Raw genomic sequence first — 19,240 nt, 5'->3', positions numbered from 1 at the left:
CTCATATTTTGAAATAGATCGTAATGGAGCTTTATTTTATTTAACTAATTTCTTTTTCTTTTTCTTATTTTGTATTTTATTAGGACATTGCTCTTATTGCAGAGGTAACCTAAGATGAAACTCTCAGTTGTAGCTGCTGAATTCATCAATAAGTATTTTAACACACAGAGGCCACAGATACAATGTTTCACATTAAACAAGAAAAAGGAGCCATGCGTAAAGTGACAAATTTTATTAGCATTGTTGTTGTTGCAGACACATTTTGCACAAACTCACTCATTCAATATTAGAGAAAAACAATAATAAAATAAATATGAGGTTCTTTTAAAACAGTATTTTCAAGTTTTTTGGAGATATTTGTTATGAAAGTACATGCATCAGTTAATTATTAAACCTTTTGATTTATAGCAACTGTGCTTTACTGGTGAAGTAACAGTGTGCTGTTCTTACCCTGTATCAAAAATGACAACAAATCGTTATAGACCATTTTGAGGATAGGCAGTAATAATCACTTACTTGCTTTACACTTACTCTTGTATTCAAATCTATTTCTTTTGATTAAAGCAGCCGAGCACAGAACAAGCAGCAGCAAATAAACAACAAACAAAGAATCGCAGTCTTCAGTTGCAATGTGAAAACTCAAATAACAGTGCAGGCTAACATTAGACACCCCCTTTATATACTGAGTATTTAAAACCAACAGGCTCCAGGAAGGCGGCCTCTATCCTCTATTTCAAGACCTTTTCCCCCCTGTTGGGGGAAGGTTGGGGGGATGTTTGTGGTAATAGTCTGGTGGGGTGGGATTGGGGCTCGCATTCATCCCTGTCGGGACGTAATACATACTCTCCAGGTAGTTCTGGTCCAATGGTGGATGGTTCTGGGAATCTGACTTAGACCCCTGACCAGAGCGGTTTCTATAGCTGACCCCAGGCCCACCTGGATGCATGGTTGCTTCAGCAGAGGCCTCGGGATAGCGAGGTGGCTGCGGCTGAGTCTGGGAGTGAGCTGGGGGAGGAGGAGCTGCATAGGGCATGTACTGGGGAGCAGGGGCGTACATGTTGGGATTGTGGAGAGATGGGTAAGAGGCTGCTGATGGAGGATACAGGCCTGAATGGGACATTGCTTGCTGTGGTATGAGCACCTCTACATACTGGCCAGTCTCTGGGTCAAACAACATTTTCCTTAGGGGCTGCACAGGCACCTCGATATAAAAGTACTTCCCAGTCTCAGGATCTAGGAGCACTCTCCGAGGTGCTTGTCCATAGCTGCTCTCGGAGTACAAACTAGAGCTGTCACCCCCGTAATCAGAGCCATAGGAAGGCCCCAGGCTTTGAGGACCACACAAGTACTGGGGATCCATAGTAGAGAGGCCAGGTGAGTGGTTGTGGCCAGGATCACTGTAAGGAGCCCCAGCCATGCCTGGTGGTTGCTGCTGGGAGGACCTGTGCATAGGGCCTCGTCTGAGGTCAATATGCTGCGGTGGTTGAAGTGGCCGATCAGCAGTGCAGGCCTGCATGAGTGATGGGTGGGTAGGGCAGGGAGGAGGCTGGTGGAGAGGCTGGTACTGGGTAGGTGGCTGGCCTGGACCAAGAGGACTTGATTTGGGGGAACTGGGCTGGTAGCTCCTTGGCAGAGGGTCAGGTCTGAACTGGTGGGGGCGAAGAGGGGGCTGTGGCCCCTGGTAAGGCAGTGCCTGGCCCGGAGAGTGTGGAGGGGTAGGGGGCGTGAGGTTGTGAGGGCTGCGGTGATGGTGAGGAGCTGTGAAACCAGGGTGGGAAGGGCAGCCGGCTGTGCAGGAGCAGGGAGGATGATGGGAGGAAGGCTGATAGCGATTTGACCTCCTGAGGCTCAGATCGGGGAGCATGAGGGGACTGAAGCTTTCTCTTTCATCGTAGCTTGGAGGATCATCCGAGGCATAAAAACGTAGGTCATCTGCTCTGTTGGGACGCTCGCCAGACAGTGTTCTGCGGTACGATTGGCGTGTGTATCCTGGAACATGTGTCATCTGAACAGCAGCGGGGTGTTTCACATTGTTTGAAGTAGCCGGCATAGTTTGTTCATGAGGGCATGCCATCCTAGGATGAACTGGTTGGCTGTCTGGATTCACAACAGCTGGTTGGCTTGGCTGGTTGGCTCCAGCTGAGGTAGGTCCAGGGATTTGGCTTGGCATCAGTTCAGAAATTGGACCTGGAGCTGAGGTTAAATCAGGACTGGTGGTTGATGTTTGAGCTAAGGTTGTAGGTCTCTGAATGTATCTGGAGCTTTGAGGCAAGGCAGCAGGTTGTTGTTGTTGTCCTCTGTCATTATATGCTTCTGGTGGTGCTGTCGACTGGTTTGAGAGATTGGAAATGGTGGTTGCTGTTGTTTTGCTTGGTGGAGGTTTGAGGCTGGACACTGCAGACACAGCCAGTTTTCGTGTATAGTTTGATGTTGCTGTGGAGTCATTGGAGATCTTTCTATAGATAGTTGGTGAGGACACCACTATTGTCTGAGGCCTCTCTTCAACTTGTGGTTTCACAGTCGATGTTATTGATGGTCTCTGTGCTTCATTTGGCGTTGCTCCTACATCAGCAGGTTTAAATTTGCAACTTGGTTTTGGAGGCACAATTGGCTTTGCAGAATTCTTAGCTATGGATTTAACTTCAATGGTTTGAAGTCTATTGTTAACCGTGGTGTTTGTTGGCATCTCCTGTTTCTGTGTTTCTGTAGACAGTGACTTCACCTCAATTGGCTGTGGTCTGAATCTCCTTATTGCGGGGGACCTCGGGGGGAAGGTAGGATCTAGTCTTTTCACTGCTTCAAAATCTCCTACATCCTTCTGTTTGCTGAGATATGGCGTTTGCTCCTGCGAATACCTCAGTGATGGAGGAGTGCTTTTTTGTTTTCCTACATCTCCGCTTGGAGGTTTCATTTTAACTACCTCAGCTTCTATGGTATTTGAAAGCGTGTCTATGTTTTCAGACACTGATGAGAGGCCAGACGTGGTGGAGGATGAGGAGAACGTCCTCTCTCTTTGAGACTCGCCTCTCCCACCATCTGAAGACAGGGTGGTCTGAAGGGGGATCTCCATGCAGTTTACATGCTTACGGGGCGGCCCTTTCCCTCCAGCAGAATTCTGAACATCGCTCCCCACCACTGCTCCAATATCAGCTTGGTAGCCTTTCTCCTTCAATAACAAGGAGACTGAGTGGCCACTTCTGCCAGGGGTGGTGGGCCCAGGTGAAAGTGAAGGAGCAGGGACTTGGATTGGGGTGGGAATCTTTTCCTGCACTGGAGATGCAGATGTTGTGGATCCCTCTCTTATTAACACCACAGCAGTGGACACCTCTCTTTCCTTACTGGGCGGTTTGGGAAGGCTTCCGAGCAGGGGAGGTTTTCTGTCAGTGGTCACAACAATAGGTTCCACCGCTTTGTCTGGCATTTTGTGCATTTCTGCCACAGCCTCTTGTGTCTCTGCTGCCTTTTTTAGACCATGTTGACAGGATTTGACATTTGTTGTGTCTCCTATCATGTTTTTCTCTCGTTGTGATTCTCTGCTCACCTCAGTGACACGTTCTGGAGAAGCCCGAGGTTTGTCATCTGGGTTTGCTTTCTTGCTGCATGACATTTTATATTTGTCTTCTTTCCAGCAAACAGCCTTGTATTCTATTTGCATTGGCTGAGGACGATGCAGAGGCTTTGCTTTGCTTTGAAGAGGTGGAGGAAAGGTTAGCAGTTTTGAATCTTTTACCTCCTCTTTCTTTTCCTCTTCCCTCTCCACCCTGTATGCCTCTTCCCTTTCTTCCATCCTAATTTCTTGGCTTACTCCATGCTCGTTCCCTGCAATGACGTCTTTCCTCCTCTTCTCTTTTACTTCCTCCCTCCTTTCCTCAATAAAAGTTTCCATCTTTTCGTCATTCACATGTGATGGTGCCTTGAAAGACAGATTATAAGTATTTTTTACAAGCTGCCTCACGTCTCTAACTTTGTGTATGGGGGCCTTAATTTTATTATTGGCATTTCCTTCATCTTCTTCTGTTTTCTCAGGCAGACTAGTCTCTGCCCTATCCTCCTTTACCCTGTTAGTTATATCCAGTAAAGGAGCCTGAAGTTTGTTTTCTACCTCAGGTGTAAGGCAGACATTTAGAGAGGTTTTCTTTTTCTCCACAGCTCTGAGTTTAAGCTGTTGTGGTCTTGAAGTGCATGCAGCCTCGTCCCCCTCCTGCAGTTGTTTATGGTCCTCTGTGTTTTCACATTCCTGGTCTCTGTTTGTCATCCAGGCCTGCCTGCTGCCAGCTCCAGTAGCAAAAGCAGCTCCTGTGTTCCCGGAAGCGAAATTTGCTGAGTCACCACCCTCCCTTTCGTCCCAGATTTGTATGCCATCTGCTCGCCGTACTCCATTTCTGGACATTTTACTATCAAATGGAACTTTCAATTCTGATCTCATGTCAGATCTTAAGGCCGTTGCATTCCTGCTCTGAGAATCAGCATCTTCACTGTCAGTCTGAGATAAATTGACACTTCTGCTGCTGCTGGATGAACTTGGCCTGTTACTGGTTCTCATTCCAAAGCTTTTCAGTGATTTGGCTTCGTCCTTTGTGCTTGATTCTCCTCTCAAAGGAAGACACTCAGGTGAGAGACCATAATCTGACAGAGGCGTGGAACTAAGATTATGCCTGTCAGGATTTGGGGATACTTTCTGTATTGTGCTCTCTGTTGGTGGGCTGTTTTCATCAAAAGCTGGGCTCACATCTTCTGCTTGGTCATCAGATTCTTTGTCAACACATTGCATCTTCTTGGACAACACACTCTTAATTAGACAGGTGGCCAACTTGGTTTTAGAGCATGTTTCATCCAGTGAGGCAGATTTCTGGAGCTTTAATCTTCTCTCATTTTTTGGATTGGGCTCAGGGCTGCACTCAGAGCGGTAGCGATCTTGTGTTACCGCTGGTGTACTGTGTTGTCTCATGAGTGTCTCTCTGGTGTGACTCTCTAGAGACGGGCTTTCCACCATGACAGGTATTCCAGGACTACTATTTTCACTACTCTCATCCTGCTTCCCGTCAGAATTATTCTTTCTCATCAACTGGATCTGTCTCTTTGGAACTCCTCTTCTCACCTTCCTGATGTCGTTTCTTTCAAGAGACACATCTACGCATTCAAAGCTGCCCAGCTCATAGCGCCTTGATGGATCTAGTCCATCTGAGTAGTACGCAGATGATTGCTGGAAGGAGAGTTCATCATTGTCCAGTTTTGGAGCAGAACCCCTGAAGTCAGCATATGCCTGCCAGGTGGGATTTACCCCGGCGGGGCTTTCCTGGGTAGATGGTTGAGAAATGTTGGTTGATGAACGGTGGCTGGAGTTGTACATGTCAAGGTAATCTACCTCAGGACTTGACAGGCTGCGGAAAGCCGAGTCTGTGAACCATTTTACCTCATCATCTGCTTCATCCAGCTCACTTCCCATGCTGGAGCTGGAACTCCTGCAGGGTCTGCTTGCAGCTGTGCGTCCTAGAGCACTTTTTTTGTCCTGGTGTGTAGGAGGTTGAAGCCGTCTGCCTGGACCACCACCTCTGGGGTCCTGTTGGGAGGAAAGTCTCAGGAGACTCTGTTGTTGCTGTAGCTGTCTGGTGGCAAGTAAGCTCTCTGAACAGGAATGCACTGTTGGCAGTCCCTGACGGGTCTCTCTGCTTGTGGGAGCTGCACTGCGACTCACAGGCCCTTTTCTATTCCTGGCATTGAATGACAGCTCAACCTGTTCCCCTCTGTAACTGGCGTCCCCCTGCCACCCCTCCCCCTTTTCAGGGACGTGCTCCTCCCTCTTTCTCTCTCTCTTCATCTCCCTATCCCTTTGCCTCTCCCTAACTACTGCTCTCTCCTCCTCCAGATGCATTTCCCTATCCATCTCCAATGGCCCTCCTCTTCCACAGTAGGCCTGGCTATTATTGTCACCTGGGGCAACATTGGGGTTTTCCCTGTTTGTCACCGCTGTATTCAAATTACCACTAAGTGAGGATGCTACAACCTGAGAGGGGCTGTGGCTTCTGTTCTGCCACTGTCGGTATGGTTTCTCAGGGGCTATGATGTGAACAGGTGTAAACCTGGTGAGTGGTGGAGAGGGCGTCCTTCTTCTGTGCGCACGATGGGCCATGTTCTCGGTGATACTCTCTCTGTTTTCACGTCTAACTTTTGTTGATGGATGTCTTCTTGAAAGCTCAGGTGTACAAGATGATTTCAAGAAACTGCTCTTTTCAGAATTTGGTGAACGAGACGTGATTGGAGGCTGTGGTTTTTTCAGTCTCTGCACAGGTGAGATGGATGTAGCCCTGTGGACAGGTGAAATAATTGGGCTCCTGTCCTTCGAGACTACAACATTAGGGGAATGAGACTTGATTTCAATTGTTGGACTATTAGAACAGTCTTCCTTAGGAAAAAAATTATAGCTCAAGTCTTGCTTTTCCTCAGAGAAGGAGACTAAACTCAAGTTATCTTGAATGTTTAGTTCCTTTGTTTGTCCTTCTATCTCTGTGCTTTGTTGCTTAAATGAACTCGCTATCTTGTCCTCTGCTAAGAAAGGTGAAGGAAATACAGGTGAACTAACTATGACCACTGGCGAACTGCTTTTGATTTCAGGAAGAAATGCTGTGACTCCTTTGTCTAATTCAAACAAGGGCGACACGTCTTTTGACGAATGTGTGGGGTACTGTATTTCTGTAATATCCCCTGAAGAGGACTCTTTCACGAACTCTGGTGTGTTTGTCAGAGGAGTAGTAGGCTGTGTATACTGAGAGCGGTACTCTGCGAATAGGGTTGCTGGTGATCTCTGCTCAGGAGAGGGGGAAACAAGTGATAGCTCTTTACCTTGGAGATGCTGAGGTGAGGGACTTTGATGCTTTTGAGATGAAGGGGTTTGATATCCTGGCTCAGGTGTTGGAGTCTGTTGCTGTGGCTGAGGTGAAGGTGTGTGGTACCTGGGTTGATATGACAAAGTAATTTCAGGCTGCAGGACAGAGTTTGTGAAGCCTGATGTATTAGGCGAGTGTCGTGGTGTACCAGTGGACCCTGCTGTGCTGCTCTGTACACTGCCTCTGCTGTGAGTACGGCTTCTTGCCTCTGGGGACACAAGTGTCCTGTGAGGCTCAGGGGTGGAGAGACGAGAGAGCTCAGGAAAAGGGGGTGTGTCCCTCTCCTCTGGCTGAACAATGCTGTAAGAAATCCCTGTGATGTGAGGGGATGAGTCGAGGCTTCTTGATGAGGCAGAGTAAGAGAGAAGCTCAGGTGAGGAGGCTGTTATCCTGATTTCAGGTGAAGGAGCGGTGTGTCTGTGCTCTACAGGAGAGCAGAAGCTCCTAGCTCCAGGTGATGGAGATAATGTATAACTTACCACAGGTGAGGAAACCTGGCTCCTGTTCTCAGAAGGCGTTGAAGTGGATCTTATTTTCGGTGAGGGGACAGGGGAGGGAGATCTCGTCCCTCTGGTAACCGGAGAGGCAGCACTGAGCAAGCCAGGTGAGGGAGCCGTGTGTCTTAATTCAGGTGAGACACTGGTCTCCACCAGCTCAGGAGACGTTGTTACTGAAATGACAGGTGAGGGAGGTGTGTATCGTGGAGCAGGTGTAGAAACAGTGCTGCCTCCTTCAAATGATAACCCTGTTTTTGGCCTCTCAGGTGTAGTTGTGGCGTCTCTTTCTGCAGATGAAGTATTTAAAATCAGCTCTGGAGATTGGGGATGCTCTTCTATATCTGGTGTGTAGCCTCTGCTGAAAAGATCAGGCAGGGAAACCCTCCTACAAAGCTCAAGAAAAGGAGATGATGCTTGAGTATCGGGGGAGTATTGCTTATTCTTCAGCTCAGTAGTGACTGAAGTTTCTCTTGAATGGGACTCTGTACTACTGGATCCAGGTATTGGAGATGAAAGATTGGCTTTAGATTCAAAGGCTGACTGTGTAAAATCTAGCGAAAAATGTTCGGGTGTGGACTCAGGCAAGGGACTGCTTTGTTCGTTCCTCGGATGAGGTGAGTTTTGTGTCACCCTGAAGTCAAGTGAAGACTGGGTATTCACTGATTCAGTGGAGGCTGAGCTGACACAGGTCCTCGGCTCAGAGCACGGACTAGGATTTAAGAATTGCTGTGCAGGGCTGTTGTGTGCGTCTTTCAAAACAGGAGTGAGTCTCTCTGGTTCAGCCTCTAACTGATTTTGTCTTGGAGTAGGTGATGACGGTGAATGTCTTATCTCCACTGCAGAAGAAGAGGAGGGGGATGTTCTCCCCTCTGGAATAATGGTGTAGGAGCGTTTATCTCCAGGAAAGGGTGTTCTCTCACCAGTGTTGAGGGCTTCAGGTGGCGGGCTAGCTCTACTAAGCTGAGGGACTGGTGATTTGCTTTTTCGTTCTAAATTTGGGCTACTGTCCTCAGAGATGTCTAGAAGCTCTGAACTCAGTCCCTCTCCTTCTGACTGCCACCTCTCTGAAGACGGGCTCTGCAACGGGGGGCTGTAAAGCCTTTCTCTTGAATCTTCAAATCCCTCCTCTCCTTCACTGGAGCCGTGTGCAGTGTGGTAGGAGCCAGAGTCATTCAGATCATCCACCAGAGGTGATGCAGCAGCTGTCCCGTCCACCTCCCTCTTAGAAAGGACAAAGGCCCCTACAGCAGGGCTGCTTGAGAGGGAGGGCGACTCACAGTCGTCTCCGAAAATGTCACACAGGCAAGTGGTCTCAGAGATGGCGCTGCGCTGAGTGGGGACGTTGATGATGTCAAAGAGTTCTACGTGGTTTGGGGTGCCGTCACGATGGCAAAGGGTAAAGGTGCGGGGCGCACTACGCAGGAAGGAGTAGCTGTCTCCTTGAAGAGTCCAGCTGTCCATCGCTAGTCCACAAAATTCAAATTATCACTGTGGCCAGTCCATTCCACTCTCTGAGTCTGCTCTGGGATCTGTTCCTGGACTGGAAAGAAGATATGGTCACCTGGAGGATGTGTATCTCATTCATATAAACCAAGAGCAACATTTGACAGGCAACGGTGCAGACAACTGTTTCTGTTTAGTTGCCAGCAGTAAAATAATATCTTCAACCCCCAAAAGGGGTTCAGAACATAAATATAACTCACTCTGTCACTATGCCTTAAAAAGCAGCAGCAGGCAAACTGAAATGAATGAACTGAAGAGCATATACAATGTTCACTAAAAGTTGTCAAAACTTAAGTAACATACCAGAAATTTAGTGTTTTGCCACATGTGCTTAAAGGTTCATAAGTTTAATCATCAAGATACTATTATATATATAAGAATAATATAAATGCATCTTATTTCAAATTTGAATTACATTATAATTTGAGATAAATTAATCTTACATTATTTTCTCTGCCAGATACTGTACATACATCTCCACGTTGCCCTCCACGTTGCTTTTGTGAGAGGCTGACAAGAGAAAGAAGAGCTGCTCAATGCACAAGTAGAGAGAGACAGAATGAATGGTACCGTACCTTTGGCCAATGATGAATCTTTCCCATGGGCATTGAGTTGCTCTGTGTTGTAATGTCCGTCTGTCATCCAGTGAGTTGCCTCTCAAAATCACTAGCACGCTCCAAGTTTACGAGATCTCAGTGCATATGCAGAATCCAGGACTGAGCAGCTCCGCTCAGTCTGGCAGTGCCACGCTGCCATGTATCAGACTTGAATAGAAAAAGCCCACACGGGCATCTCGCTCAGACATGTTACATCCTCCAATGCTCCCATCTCTATTTCTGCCCCTCCCTTCTGAGCTGGCCTCGGGGTAAGCACTCACTGACTCTAACCAGGATCTTTTTTCTTCTCCAAACTGGAGTTTGGTTTGGCATTGGCTTTTCAGTGGGAGCTGGCCTGGGGTGCAGCGCAGGGGGTGGGTGGGTTTATAGTTAGAAGCAGGTGCTGATCCAGCCAGGACGGATGAGTGTGCCTGGAATTTGACACTTAGGGCCGGCTCAGTCACAGGACTCCTCTATATATAGACCCATATTATCAGGGCCATGATAGCCATAGCTTTAGCTGGGCACGGTGGTGGGGAAAGAAGGGGGAAATACCAAACTCAAAGTGCAGCCACACATTGTCCACTTGACCACTACTAAGAGGCTATATTAAGCATCAACGCTTCAACGCTACAGTTATTGTACACATGTATGCATGTGTGTATATGTGTGTGTATGGGTGAGGGTGTGAATGCTATGGTGTAAATGGGGTACAACAGGTCAAAGGTTAAGAAAGACCACCCGACTTACAGAGCTCACATGCAAAACTCCAAAGGTAGCAACACTTACATAACTATGTTATGGCGCTCACATATTTTCTGGATATCTTCTTTGTCAAGAGTCAAAATATAATTTAAATTTTTACACACTTGAGCTTGACTGACTGTCGCACAACAAACCAAGAAATCAAAACTGTCACAACAAATAGGGTCACAACAGTTATTGTATGATTGAGAATAACAGTACTCTCTTCGCCACACTGAGTCTGTCTGAACATGTTTGATGGTACTGAGTTTAGGCCTCTTTCCCTAACCCAACACCTCATAACATTACCATTCATCATCAGTCATGAAGTCATTCATGACAAGCCGATGGAAAATCTTCGATTGCAGCCCGGACTGAATGTTGCATAAAGTTGTCACTGTGGGTATATTACATCTGTAGTATGGAAACAAGCTATGGTATTTGTGTCATCATGCATTTGTAATTTGGCCGAATCTTCTCTCTGAAGAGTCTAACATTGTCACGAGTGCATACATTGTCGGTGTAGCTGTCAGGACATGAGTCTCTGACCTTGGTGCGGTTATTGCAACGGCTTTAAACTTGCAGACCTTTTCAACAGCTACATACATCTTTTCACCATTCATTCTCTATAAATCAATTGATGTTAATAGACTCCAGATCCACTTTCAAAAATGTCTTGTAAGTAATTTCAGATTTCACTGAGGGCTGGAATGGCATGACAAGCGGGGATGAACATCCCTCTGAAGTCTGAGCAGAGAAGATGGATTTAAAGCGTGTACAGTAAACAACATTTCACTATTTCATTGCGATTTGTAAATACACATTGGTATCACTTGGTTACTATGGTGTAAAAGTATAAAACAATTGCCTTTGAGCACAATGCAGTTGCAAATGGTTACGGAGGATGAAATGCATATAGTATATACATGATATAGGTACGCGAGTTATGAAAGAGTGCAAACTAAACTGTACAGAGGTGCTGATGAATTTGAACCTCTGTGGTCATGGCAGCACAGCAGACTGGAGGAGGACTCACAGGGAAAGAATGATGAGCACCTCAGCAATGGGGAGCTTTAGTCTACATCGCTGAGAGATTAGATCACACCAGTCTGCTCCAAGTCTAAAGGCCTCACCCTCAACACACACCAAGAAGCTGTGCCTGGGCAGCTATTAGTGAACAAACATGCAATACTTTTAAATCATAGTTTTGGCGGGGATGCTTATGTTCTGTGACACCTCCTTGTATGTGAAGATAAATAAACATGACTTTCTTTTTAGAAATTCATCACAGCTGCTTTTTCCTGCAGAGGCTCTGTCTGGGGTTGTTGACTCCCAACAAGGGTCCAGACTCATGACTGAGTTATTTAGGTGCTAGTATTCTTGACAAACACAAAGAATATAAAAATGGGACCACATTGAAACTCTATATTTTCTAACTGACCTAGTTGCTTTTTTAGGGTGTGATGATCTGCATGAGCAAAGACTAGACAAGCAACACAATCCAAAAATATTGGCTATATTCTAATTTTGGTGGACGAGAATAATTTCTACTATTATGCTAGTAGAAGTAGTATGCTACTAGTAATTGCAAGTAATTTTTTTTATTAATTCGTATTGATTTACAAATAAGCTCCATTGCATTTGTTACAGGTTAAACTACACCGAAAAGTCGATCCTTCATATTAAACAATTAGGTCCGTTTTGCCCAAATGCTTCAGTATCCTGTTGCAACATTCAGGGATTCGATTGTGACACAGCTTCAAAACTTCATCATGTGAGAAAAACATCGTGATGAAAGCTACTAGCCTTAAATGTCCCGGAGGAAGTACGACTTTTATTGTGAAACCTCCAGCTGAGGCTGAATGCGACAGCGGAAGTTCCGCATTACAACTGCTGGTGAAGAGTTGCCATTACAGGCAAGTGGCTAAAGCTAATGTTTGCTAACTAATCAGCACGACAGGTGAGTGTTTTTTATTCCACCACATCTTAAAAATGAATTAAACGGCTTGGGATGTTTTAAATGTTGGGATGATACGAAATGAGCGGGTTGTCATTCTCTCCTGAAATAATTTGGACCGTGTCAGGGAGCAGCTGCTAACGTCAACTAGCTAACTAGCCGCTAGCAATGGCGAGCTTTTGTGGCCAGAGACTGTGATAGCGTTTGTTTATGTTAGCTCTGCTGTTGCTAAATATTCGCAATGTGCGCGTCAAAAACAAACATATTGTCGGCGGTTGGTGCTACTTCAAGTCTACCATTAGTAGCGGTTACTAAAACTACGTAACGTGGAGTTTGATCGGTGAAACATCAGTGCTGCTTGCGTTTGTGTTGTTGCCGTAGGTGGACATTTTCCGTGTTGAGCTCACAGACGGTGAGTTAACTGCAAAGCTGAGCCCGAAACGATTCATAGTTTTGACATGACACGGCAGTAATAACAACTGGGAACTTAATCCCAGGTCAATTTGTCGTTCTCTGCCTCGGGATTTCATCAAACTTTGAGACGCTAGCGGCGGCTCACGTTAGTAAACACCAGGCCGCAGAGTACACTGTGTGCCTGGTTGTCATTATGTTGAGGCCTTGGTGGTTGTTAGTGGAGCCACACCAGGCCAAACTTATAATCAGGGCAGGAAGGGATAAGTTCGTGTTTTCCTTATCTCCGCTGAAAATAACGACTGTCAAGGGTCTTTAAACGCATCACTGTACCTCAGGGCTTCTGACAGCAGCAGCGGGACAGTCAGGCTATCAATAACATATCAGTTCATTTCAACATGGGCTTTAACTCTGTATTAGACACAATGGGATCCCTAATCCTAAATTCAGGTCCATGGAACGAATTCGTACGTTTTTATTTTGTGTTGCAGCAAATTACAAACCACATAAACTGTAAAGAAAAAAACAATAACAACACAATCTAGAGCCTGATTGAAACATTGACTGGGCTGGAGAGAGGACATTGTTGTTGGGAAATACCAAACCTTTGTCTGATGTGTTATACCAAGTAATTGTTTAATTATTTTCTACTGACAAGGATATTCTTTGACTGTATGTTTTTTTTTTTTCATGAATCACTACAAAGAAGGATTTATTTTTTAATGTAATTAGGTACGTTACAAGTATTTTTTTTTTAAATAACCTCATTGAGTTGTTAACGTAAATATTTTTGGCTTTTCTTTCTCATGTAACCTTTGACAAGTAATTGGAAGACATCAACCTAAAATTGTGTGAGCTAGAAGATTCATGTCTGCAATGAAAATGGATATAATATATGTAATGCTGTTCCAGAAGTACTAAGCATCACCGGATCTACTGTTATTGAACAGATAGCTACTGAAAAATGTCAAAAGTCCTGCATCAGTAGAGTTATGCTGCTAATTCCATTAACCTTTTTTCTCTTAAATCTAGGTGTCAGTGTTGTGTGTGTGTGTGTGAGTGTTCCAGCCTTAATCATGGAACAGTGTGCATGTGTGGAGCGGGAGCTGGAGAAAGTGCTCCATCGCTTCGTCATGTACGGCCACCAGTCTGAGGAGAGGTTAGACGAGCTCCTGCGCAGTGTCTGTGAGATCCGAGGACAGCTTGTGGCTTTTGGTAAGAAAATCTTGCGCACATACAGTGACTGAATACTGAATACTGATACAACGGTTGTAAGTTGAATGCATTAAATCAAATTTTGGGGGATTTATTTGTTCATCATAACCAAACCAACACATATTGTTGTAAACGGTGCAAATGTCTCCCTTTTCTCTCTTAGGAGTACAAGATGCAGACTTGTCGGTCTTGTCTCAGACTATGGCCCAGTGTTGTAAGAATATCAAAGAAACAGTCCAGATGCTTGCCTCCCGACATAAGGACATCCATGGCAGTGTGTCAAAAGTGGGCAAAGCCATTGACAGAGTAAGGACAGGCAACGACTTCATAATTAACTTAATAACCAAACACATTCGTTACACAAATCTCTGAAATGCATCGTTACAGAATTTTGATGCAGAAATCAGTGCTGTGGTGGCAGAGACGGTGTGGGACACCCCAGAGAGACAGAAATACCTGAGTGAGACCATTGTGGAGCACCTGTACAGACAAGGGATGCTCAGTGTCGCAGAGGATCTGTGTCAGGTAATTAACACTGATACTATTAATGTCATGTTGTTTGGTGTAAACTTACCTGCAAGACTGTGCGATAACCTCCTTCTGAATGTCGCAAGTTAAATTTAATGTTGACGCTGTTTTTCTCAAGATATAAGTTGTGTCATTTTCCAGGAGTCTGGTGTAGTTATAGACATGAGTATGAAACAGCCTTTCCTGGAGCTGAACAGGATCCTGGAAGCTCTGAGGATGCAGGACCTCCGGCCGGCACTAGAGTATGTTTTCTTTATGTTTGCTTTGTTAAGAAATTTAACAGATTTCTCACACTTCAGATGTAGAAATGAGTCTGTATAGGTTTATTGAATCTATATTTTATGTCTCAGAAAAGGGAGACATAAAATGACAAAATAACTTCATTCGTAGTTTTAAAAATTCTATGATACTTTTTTTGTCAGCTCAAATTATGGCATGGACTCTAGATGTTTAACAGAGTTACAGAATTTCTATATCTATGATTGATACTTGTTTAATGTCAAATATATTACATTAAACCAATGATAGTGATGCTTATAAATTACTAACTTTAGAATGATCCGCCTAACCAACCCATTGACTTTAAATCTGACTGTACTTCATGTTTGTGTCTTCCGAGGTGGGCTGTGACGAATCGGCAGCGCCTCCTGGACCTAAACAGCAGTTTAGAGTTCAAGTTGCACCGCTTGTACTTCATCAGTCTGCTCAGTGGAGGAATCGGCAACCAAATGGAGGCCCTGCAGTACGCCAGGCACTTTCAGCCCTTCGCCTCTCAGCACCAGAGAGGTAGGAGCCATATAGAGCCATAATCACTGTGACGTTCCTCACACAACCACGCAAGATGCTTGACCTGTTGAACTGTTTTTTTTTAAGAATTAAGGACCCTAGAAATTATTTGGTATTCGTTGAATAGCAATCACAATAACAAACCCTTCCTCATGATGAAATATTAATTATTTTCCCTATTTTCAACCCCTACACTTGTTTGTCCCTTCAGACATCCAGATCCTGATGGGCAGTCTGGTGTATCTGCGTCATGGCATCGACAACTCGCCGTACCGCAGTCTGCTGGAGACAAATCAGTGGGCAGAGATCTGCAACATCTTCACCAGAGATGCCTGCGCTTTACTGGGCCTCTCAGTAGAGTCTCCACTTAGTGTTAGGTATGAATCCCTCATCTCAGATCTCCTGTAATATCTTTACCGTCATACCAAAATCGAGACTAAAGTTGAAACAGTTAATTAGTCAATTTTCTTTGTAATGTCCAGATGAAACATAAACAATACTACTGCATTGTCACTATGCAGCATTTTTTATCCTGTTGGCTTGATATTTCTCTGCAGTTTTGCATCAGGCTGTATGGCTTTGCCAGTGCTGATGAACATCAAGCAGGTGATAGAGCAGAGACAGTGCAGCGGAGTCTGGACACACAAAGACGAGCTGCCTGTGAGTCTCTTCTGAATTACCTCAAAGACCTTACTATCTTGTTTTTTCAGCATTCGCTAAATTCACCCCTGTCTGTTCATTTAGATCGAAATTGACCTCGGGAAGAAATGCTGGTACCACTCGGTTTTCGCCTGTCCAATCCTTCGGCAGCAGACCTCAGAGAGCAACCCTCCTATGAAGCTCATCTGTGGCCACGTCATTTCCAGAGATGCCCTCAACAAACTGACTAACGCTGGAAAGTAAGTTCGAGATGCAGCTAGCTTCCTGTGCCAAAAAGGAAATAAACTAATGCAATCTTGATGTGGAAAAAGTTATAAACCTCTGTTAGAGTGGCTAATGCAGGGCAATGAGGGTGACTAACCAGAATCAAAGGAAGAACAAGACATTTATGGGCCTGGGTGATATTAGGTGACAGGTCAAGTGACATCATGGGCACATTATCAAAATAGACAGAGCAGGTGACTCAAATTAGAGGAAATAGCCACTATTAGACGACACTGTAGAAAAATATACAAATATAGACACCACATTAAAGAGACAAGAACACAAACGCATCCTAAAAAATCAAGTTATAAGAAAAGAGGCGACCAATTTCTTCATTGAGACCAACCTTAAGTTGGAGAATCCCAAATTGCTTTAGGAAAGGTGATATAAAGTGTATAAGATTCTAACATCCTGTACCTTATCTCCTCCTCAGGTTGAAATGCCCGTACTGCCCCATGGAGCAGAACCCGTCACATGCCAAGCAGATCTACTTTTGATACCGCTCACTCTACTCACGAGTAAGGATGAAGTTCCCTGGAGCTCTTCACATTTCCAGGGCCATTTTTTGCTCTGGCAACTATCCTCTGCCCCTGGCCTCTCGGGCCTGTTATTGTAAGCATTAAGGTTTTACCCCAGTGCTTCACTGGACAGCCTTGGCCGCCCCGTTTCCACCTCGGACCCTCTCAAGTTTGCGTAGTACACAGATTCCAGCGAGAACTACAACCTGTCGTAGAGTGAGGAGTCTCTCAGTCATGAGAGCATCCTGACAAAGAAGCACCTCTGAAAAAGGATCATTCATTGAAACTCATTTGCAAATGCCTGCAGAGTTATTGGCTTATCTTTTTAAATATGTAATACTTTATAGTGTTTGTTTGCTTGAGTTGGATGACTGCTTCTTTTTTCTTTTTCTTTTTTCCTGACGGAAGCAGTGAAATGACTACGGGTGTGTGGGGGGCAAAGGCATAGATAAGCAGATTTTGACTTCAAGATGGTAATAAACTTCTGTTACACATGAGAGCAACAGAGTAACAAACTGTATAGTAGGTTTATTATTTGATGGCGAGGGAGGACTGTGGAGGTCTGAAATCAAAGTCTTGATTGTTGACCGATTACTCCTCCATGATGTAATACAGGCCACTCGTAGCTGGAGAGTCGGATGATGTATCCATTTGATCAGTGGAACGATTAACTAACTCATCAATGGAGGAACAGCTTTTTTTTCTTTTCTTTTTGTGACTGACTGCACCAGCAAGATCTCCCTCATTATAGAAGCCATGTGTCTTGTTCTGTGTATGTATTTAACAAACGATGACAAAAAGGAAACAAAAAATATATATACTACTGTGAAATGTGCTTCGTTTCTATTTTTCATTGCAACCGGCAGCACCAGCTCATGTAAAATAGTAAATTAAACTGAGGAGCCACGTGTGTAATCAACTCTCCTGTGTAACTTTCAGAGCTAATGGTTGGAGCACGCCTTCGCCTCAGTCTGACCCCGCATCGTGTTCCCTGAGCTTGCACGCCATGTGACTTGGAGATGTGAAGTGTGTGACAGTAGCCGTACGGTCTGACTTGCAGTGACTGTAGGCTTGTGATTCAGCTTTACTCGTCGTGGGTGGGTTTTGGACGGGGGGGTCCTCTGATCTTTGTGGCTGTTTGATATATACTTAGAAAATGCCTCTGCTGCATAGGTTTGCCTTTTCTTTGAGTTGAAGTCAGAAGAGATGAAGCATTACAAAAAAAAATCTATACATTTCCTCAGGGCTCATTGTAACGGTTCATACCACACCTGGCAGTTACAAGAAACATTACACATTTCACTATTGAGGCTGATAGATTGGGTGTAATGGGAGTTTGTATATATTATTCAACTGGTGATGTGTGAAGCCGACACTTTGGGAAAGGTTGTCACAAGCGAGGCTTCTGGATGTACAATACAGTTTAGGTGATTCACACTAATTGTGCAGGTGTCCTCTTGAAAATGGTGATGTCCCCTCACACTCCAGTGAGGCAAATGTGTTCAACCAGCACTGCACCAGCACGGTTCACATCGACTATTGCAACATTACGCTTGGTTTGAAGTCGCAGTTTAAGATAGACGACTCCTGGTTTAAAGTTTGTTTCGTGTGGAACTCTAGTTTCCCACATACATTTCCCCCCCCCCCCCCCTTATGTTTACAGTCATTCATCGCTTCTCTCGGGTGTTCCCTCGGATCGACTGCTAGCGCTCCGTACATTCTGTTAAGTTTTTGTCGAATGTTTGCATTTCCTGCTTTTTGTGTGTTATGCAGCCTTTATTGTAAATATTTATCCTCGACCCTGTTTCATATAATTGCATCTGAAAATAAAAAAATTTACACTCCAATGCAGATTTGGAGGCTTGGACTGGCCTTTGGTGGTGGACTACTCCTACCATGACTCACTTGACCACAGCTGCTCTGCCCTTTTTTCCCATCTTCACCACTTGATGGCGCTAGTGCTACATTATTGACACTTGTATAGTTACAGCCTCAGAGTCTATTAAATCTCAAGTCAGGGGTTTCTATTGGAAGTTTTCACATTTGTATTAATAAATAATTCATTAGTTTTAAACAACTGTCACTTCATCAGATAAAGAGCAGTCCTGCTGACGCCGTTCAGCGCTGCAGTCCTCCTCCGGAGTGATAACGCGTCTGCTAAGAATCTCTCCTCATCCCACTTCAGTAAGTCACTCAACCTCTCCTGATCTGTGCAGTTATATTAAGCCCCAGTTTATATAATGCTTTAAATGCCAAGGTAGAAGGACGTGAGTCAGACACAGCCCATAACTATTCAGTTAACAAGACCCTAAAAAAACACTTGCTTGTGCTGCTTCACACTTTCCACACAATGTCTATATAAATGCTCACTTGTGCAGACCCATAAATACAACACATGCAACACCTTTTAAAAAAAAAAAAAAAATCTAAATCCCTGCCGCTACCAGGTTATCTCTGAAGCTGTGTTCTGGTTTATACATCTGATGGTTTCCATTGAAGTGCTTATTCCCCTGAGCAACCAGGGATCCTCCTGTGTTCCTATCTCAGCCGACCTTCCACCCCTCTGCCGTCTGTGCTGCAGTGGATGGTATGTAAGAGCTGGCAGGGGTGGAGCAGGGAGGGCCTTACTGGGAGAGGCAGAGATAAGGATCCAGGGCTAAACCTCTAAAAGCCACAT

At 44.9% G+C, this 19,240-nt stretch overlaps 2 protein-coding genes across 5 annotated transcripts; one reads left to right on the top strand and one right to left on the bottom strand.

Moving 5' to 3' along the window:
• Positions 1-733: 733 nt before the first annotated feature.
• Positions 734-8,891, bottom strand: si:ch73-43g23.1 (serine/arginine repetitive matrix protein 2). The gene has a single exon (XM_053428399.1). It carries the CDS (start codon positions 8,840-8,842, stop codon positions 734-736), a length of 8,109 nt encoding a protein of 2,702 aa, XP_053284374.1. The 5' UTR covers positions 8,843-8,891.
• Positions 8,892-12,048: 3,157 nt separating this feature from the next.
• rmnd5b (required for meiotic nuclear division 5 homolog B) lies at positions 12,049-18,000 on the top strand. 4 transcript variants are annotated; one of them, XM_053428427.1, is made up of 11 exons: positions 12,049-12,184; positions 13,625-13,807; positions 13,971-14,113; positions 14,195-14,332; positions 14,477-14,577; positions 14,955-15,121; positions 15,333-15,498; positions 15,679-15,781; positions 15,866-16,020; positions 16,479-16,563; positions 17,503-18,000. In XM_053428427.1, the coding sequence occupies exons 2-10, from the start codon at positions 13,669-13,671 to the stop codon at positions 16,540-16,542; spliced, it is 1,176 nt and encodes a 391-aa protein (XP_053284402.1). In that variant the 5' UTR covers positions 12,049-12,184; positions 13,625-13,668; the 3' UTR covers positions 16,543-16,563; positions 17,503-18,000. The 4 variants fall into 4 exon arrangements, with proteins under 4 accessions (XP_053284402.1, XP_053284401.1, XP_053284403.1 ...); XM_053428426.1 differs by lacking the exon at positions 17,503-18,000 and having other exon boundaries at positions 16,479-17,398; XM_053428428.1 differs by lacking the exon at positions 17,503-18,000 and having other exon boundaries at positions 12,074-12,140; positions 16,479-17,398.
• The last annotated feature ends 1,240 nt before the right edge of the window (positions 18,001-19,240 follow it).

The sequence above is a fragment of the Pleuronectes platessa genome, chromosome 8 (assembly GCF_947347685.1).
Source record: "Pleuronectes platessa chromosome 8, fPlePla1.1, whole genome shotgun sequence".
Taxonomy (NCBI): domain Eukaryota; kingdom Metazoa; phylum Chordata; class Actinopteri; order Pleuronectiformes; family Pleuronectidae; genus Pleuronectes; species Pleuronectes platessa.
The sequence above is the reverse complement of the archived record's forward strand: the minus strand, read 5'-3'. Positions and strand labels throughout refer to the sequence as shown.

Bases quoted from the DNA above. Each gene is read 5' to 3' on its own strand.
- si:ch73-43g23.1 (XM_053428399.1), bottom strand. From the start codon at position 8,842: ATGGACAGCTGGACTCTTCAAGGAGACAGCTACTCCTTCCTGCGTAGT.
- rmnd5b (XM_053428427.1), top strand. From the start codon at position 13,669: ATGGAACAGTGTGCATGTGTGGAGCGGGAGCTGGAGAAAGTGCTCCAT. The intron at 13,808-13,970 runs GTAAGAAAATCT...TTTCTCTCTTAG, and splicing joins AGGACAGCTTGTGGCTTTTG to GAGTACAAGATGCAGACTTG. The intron at 15,499-15,678 runs GTATGAATCCCT...ATTTCTCTGCAG, and splicing joins GAGTCTCCACTTAGTGTTAG to TTTTGCATCAGGCTGTATGG.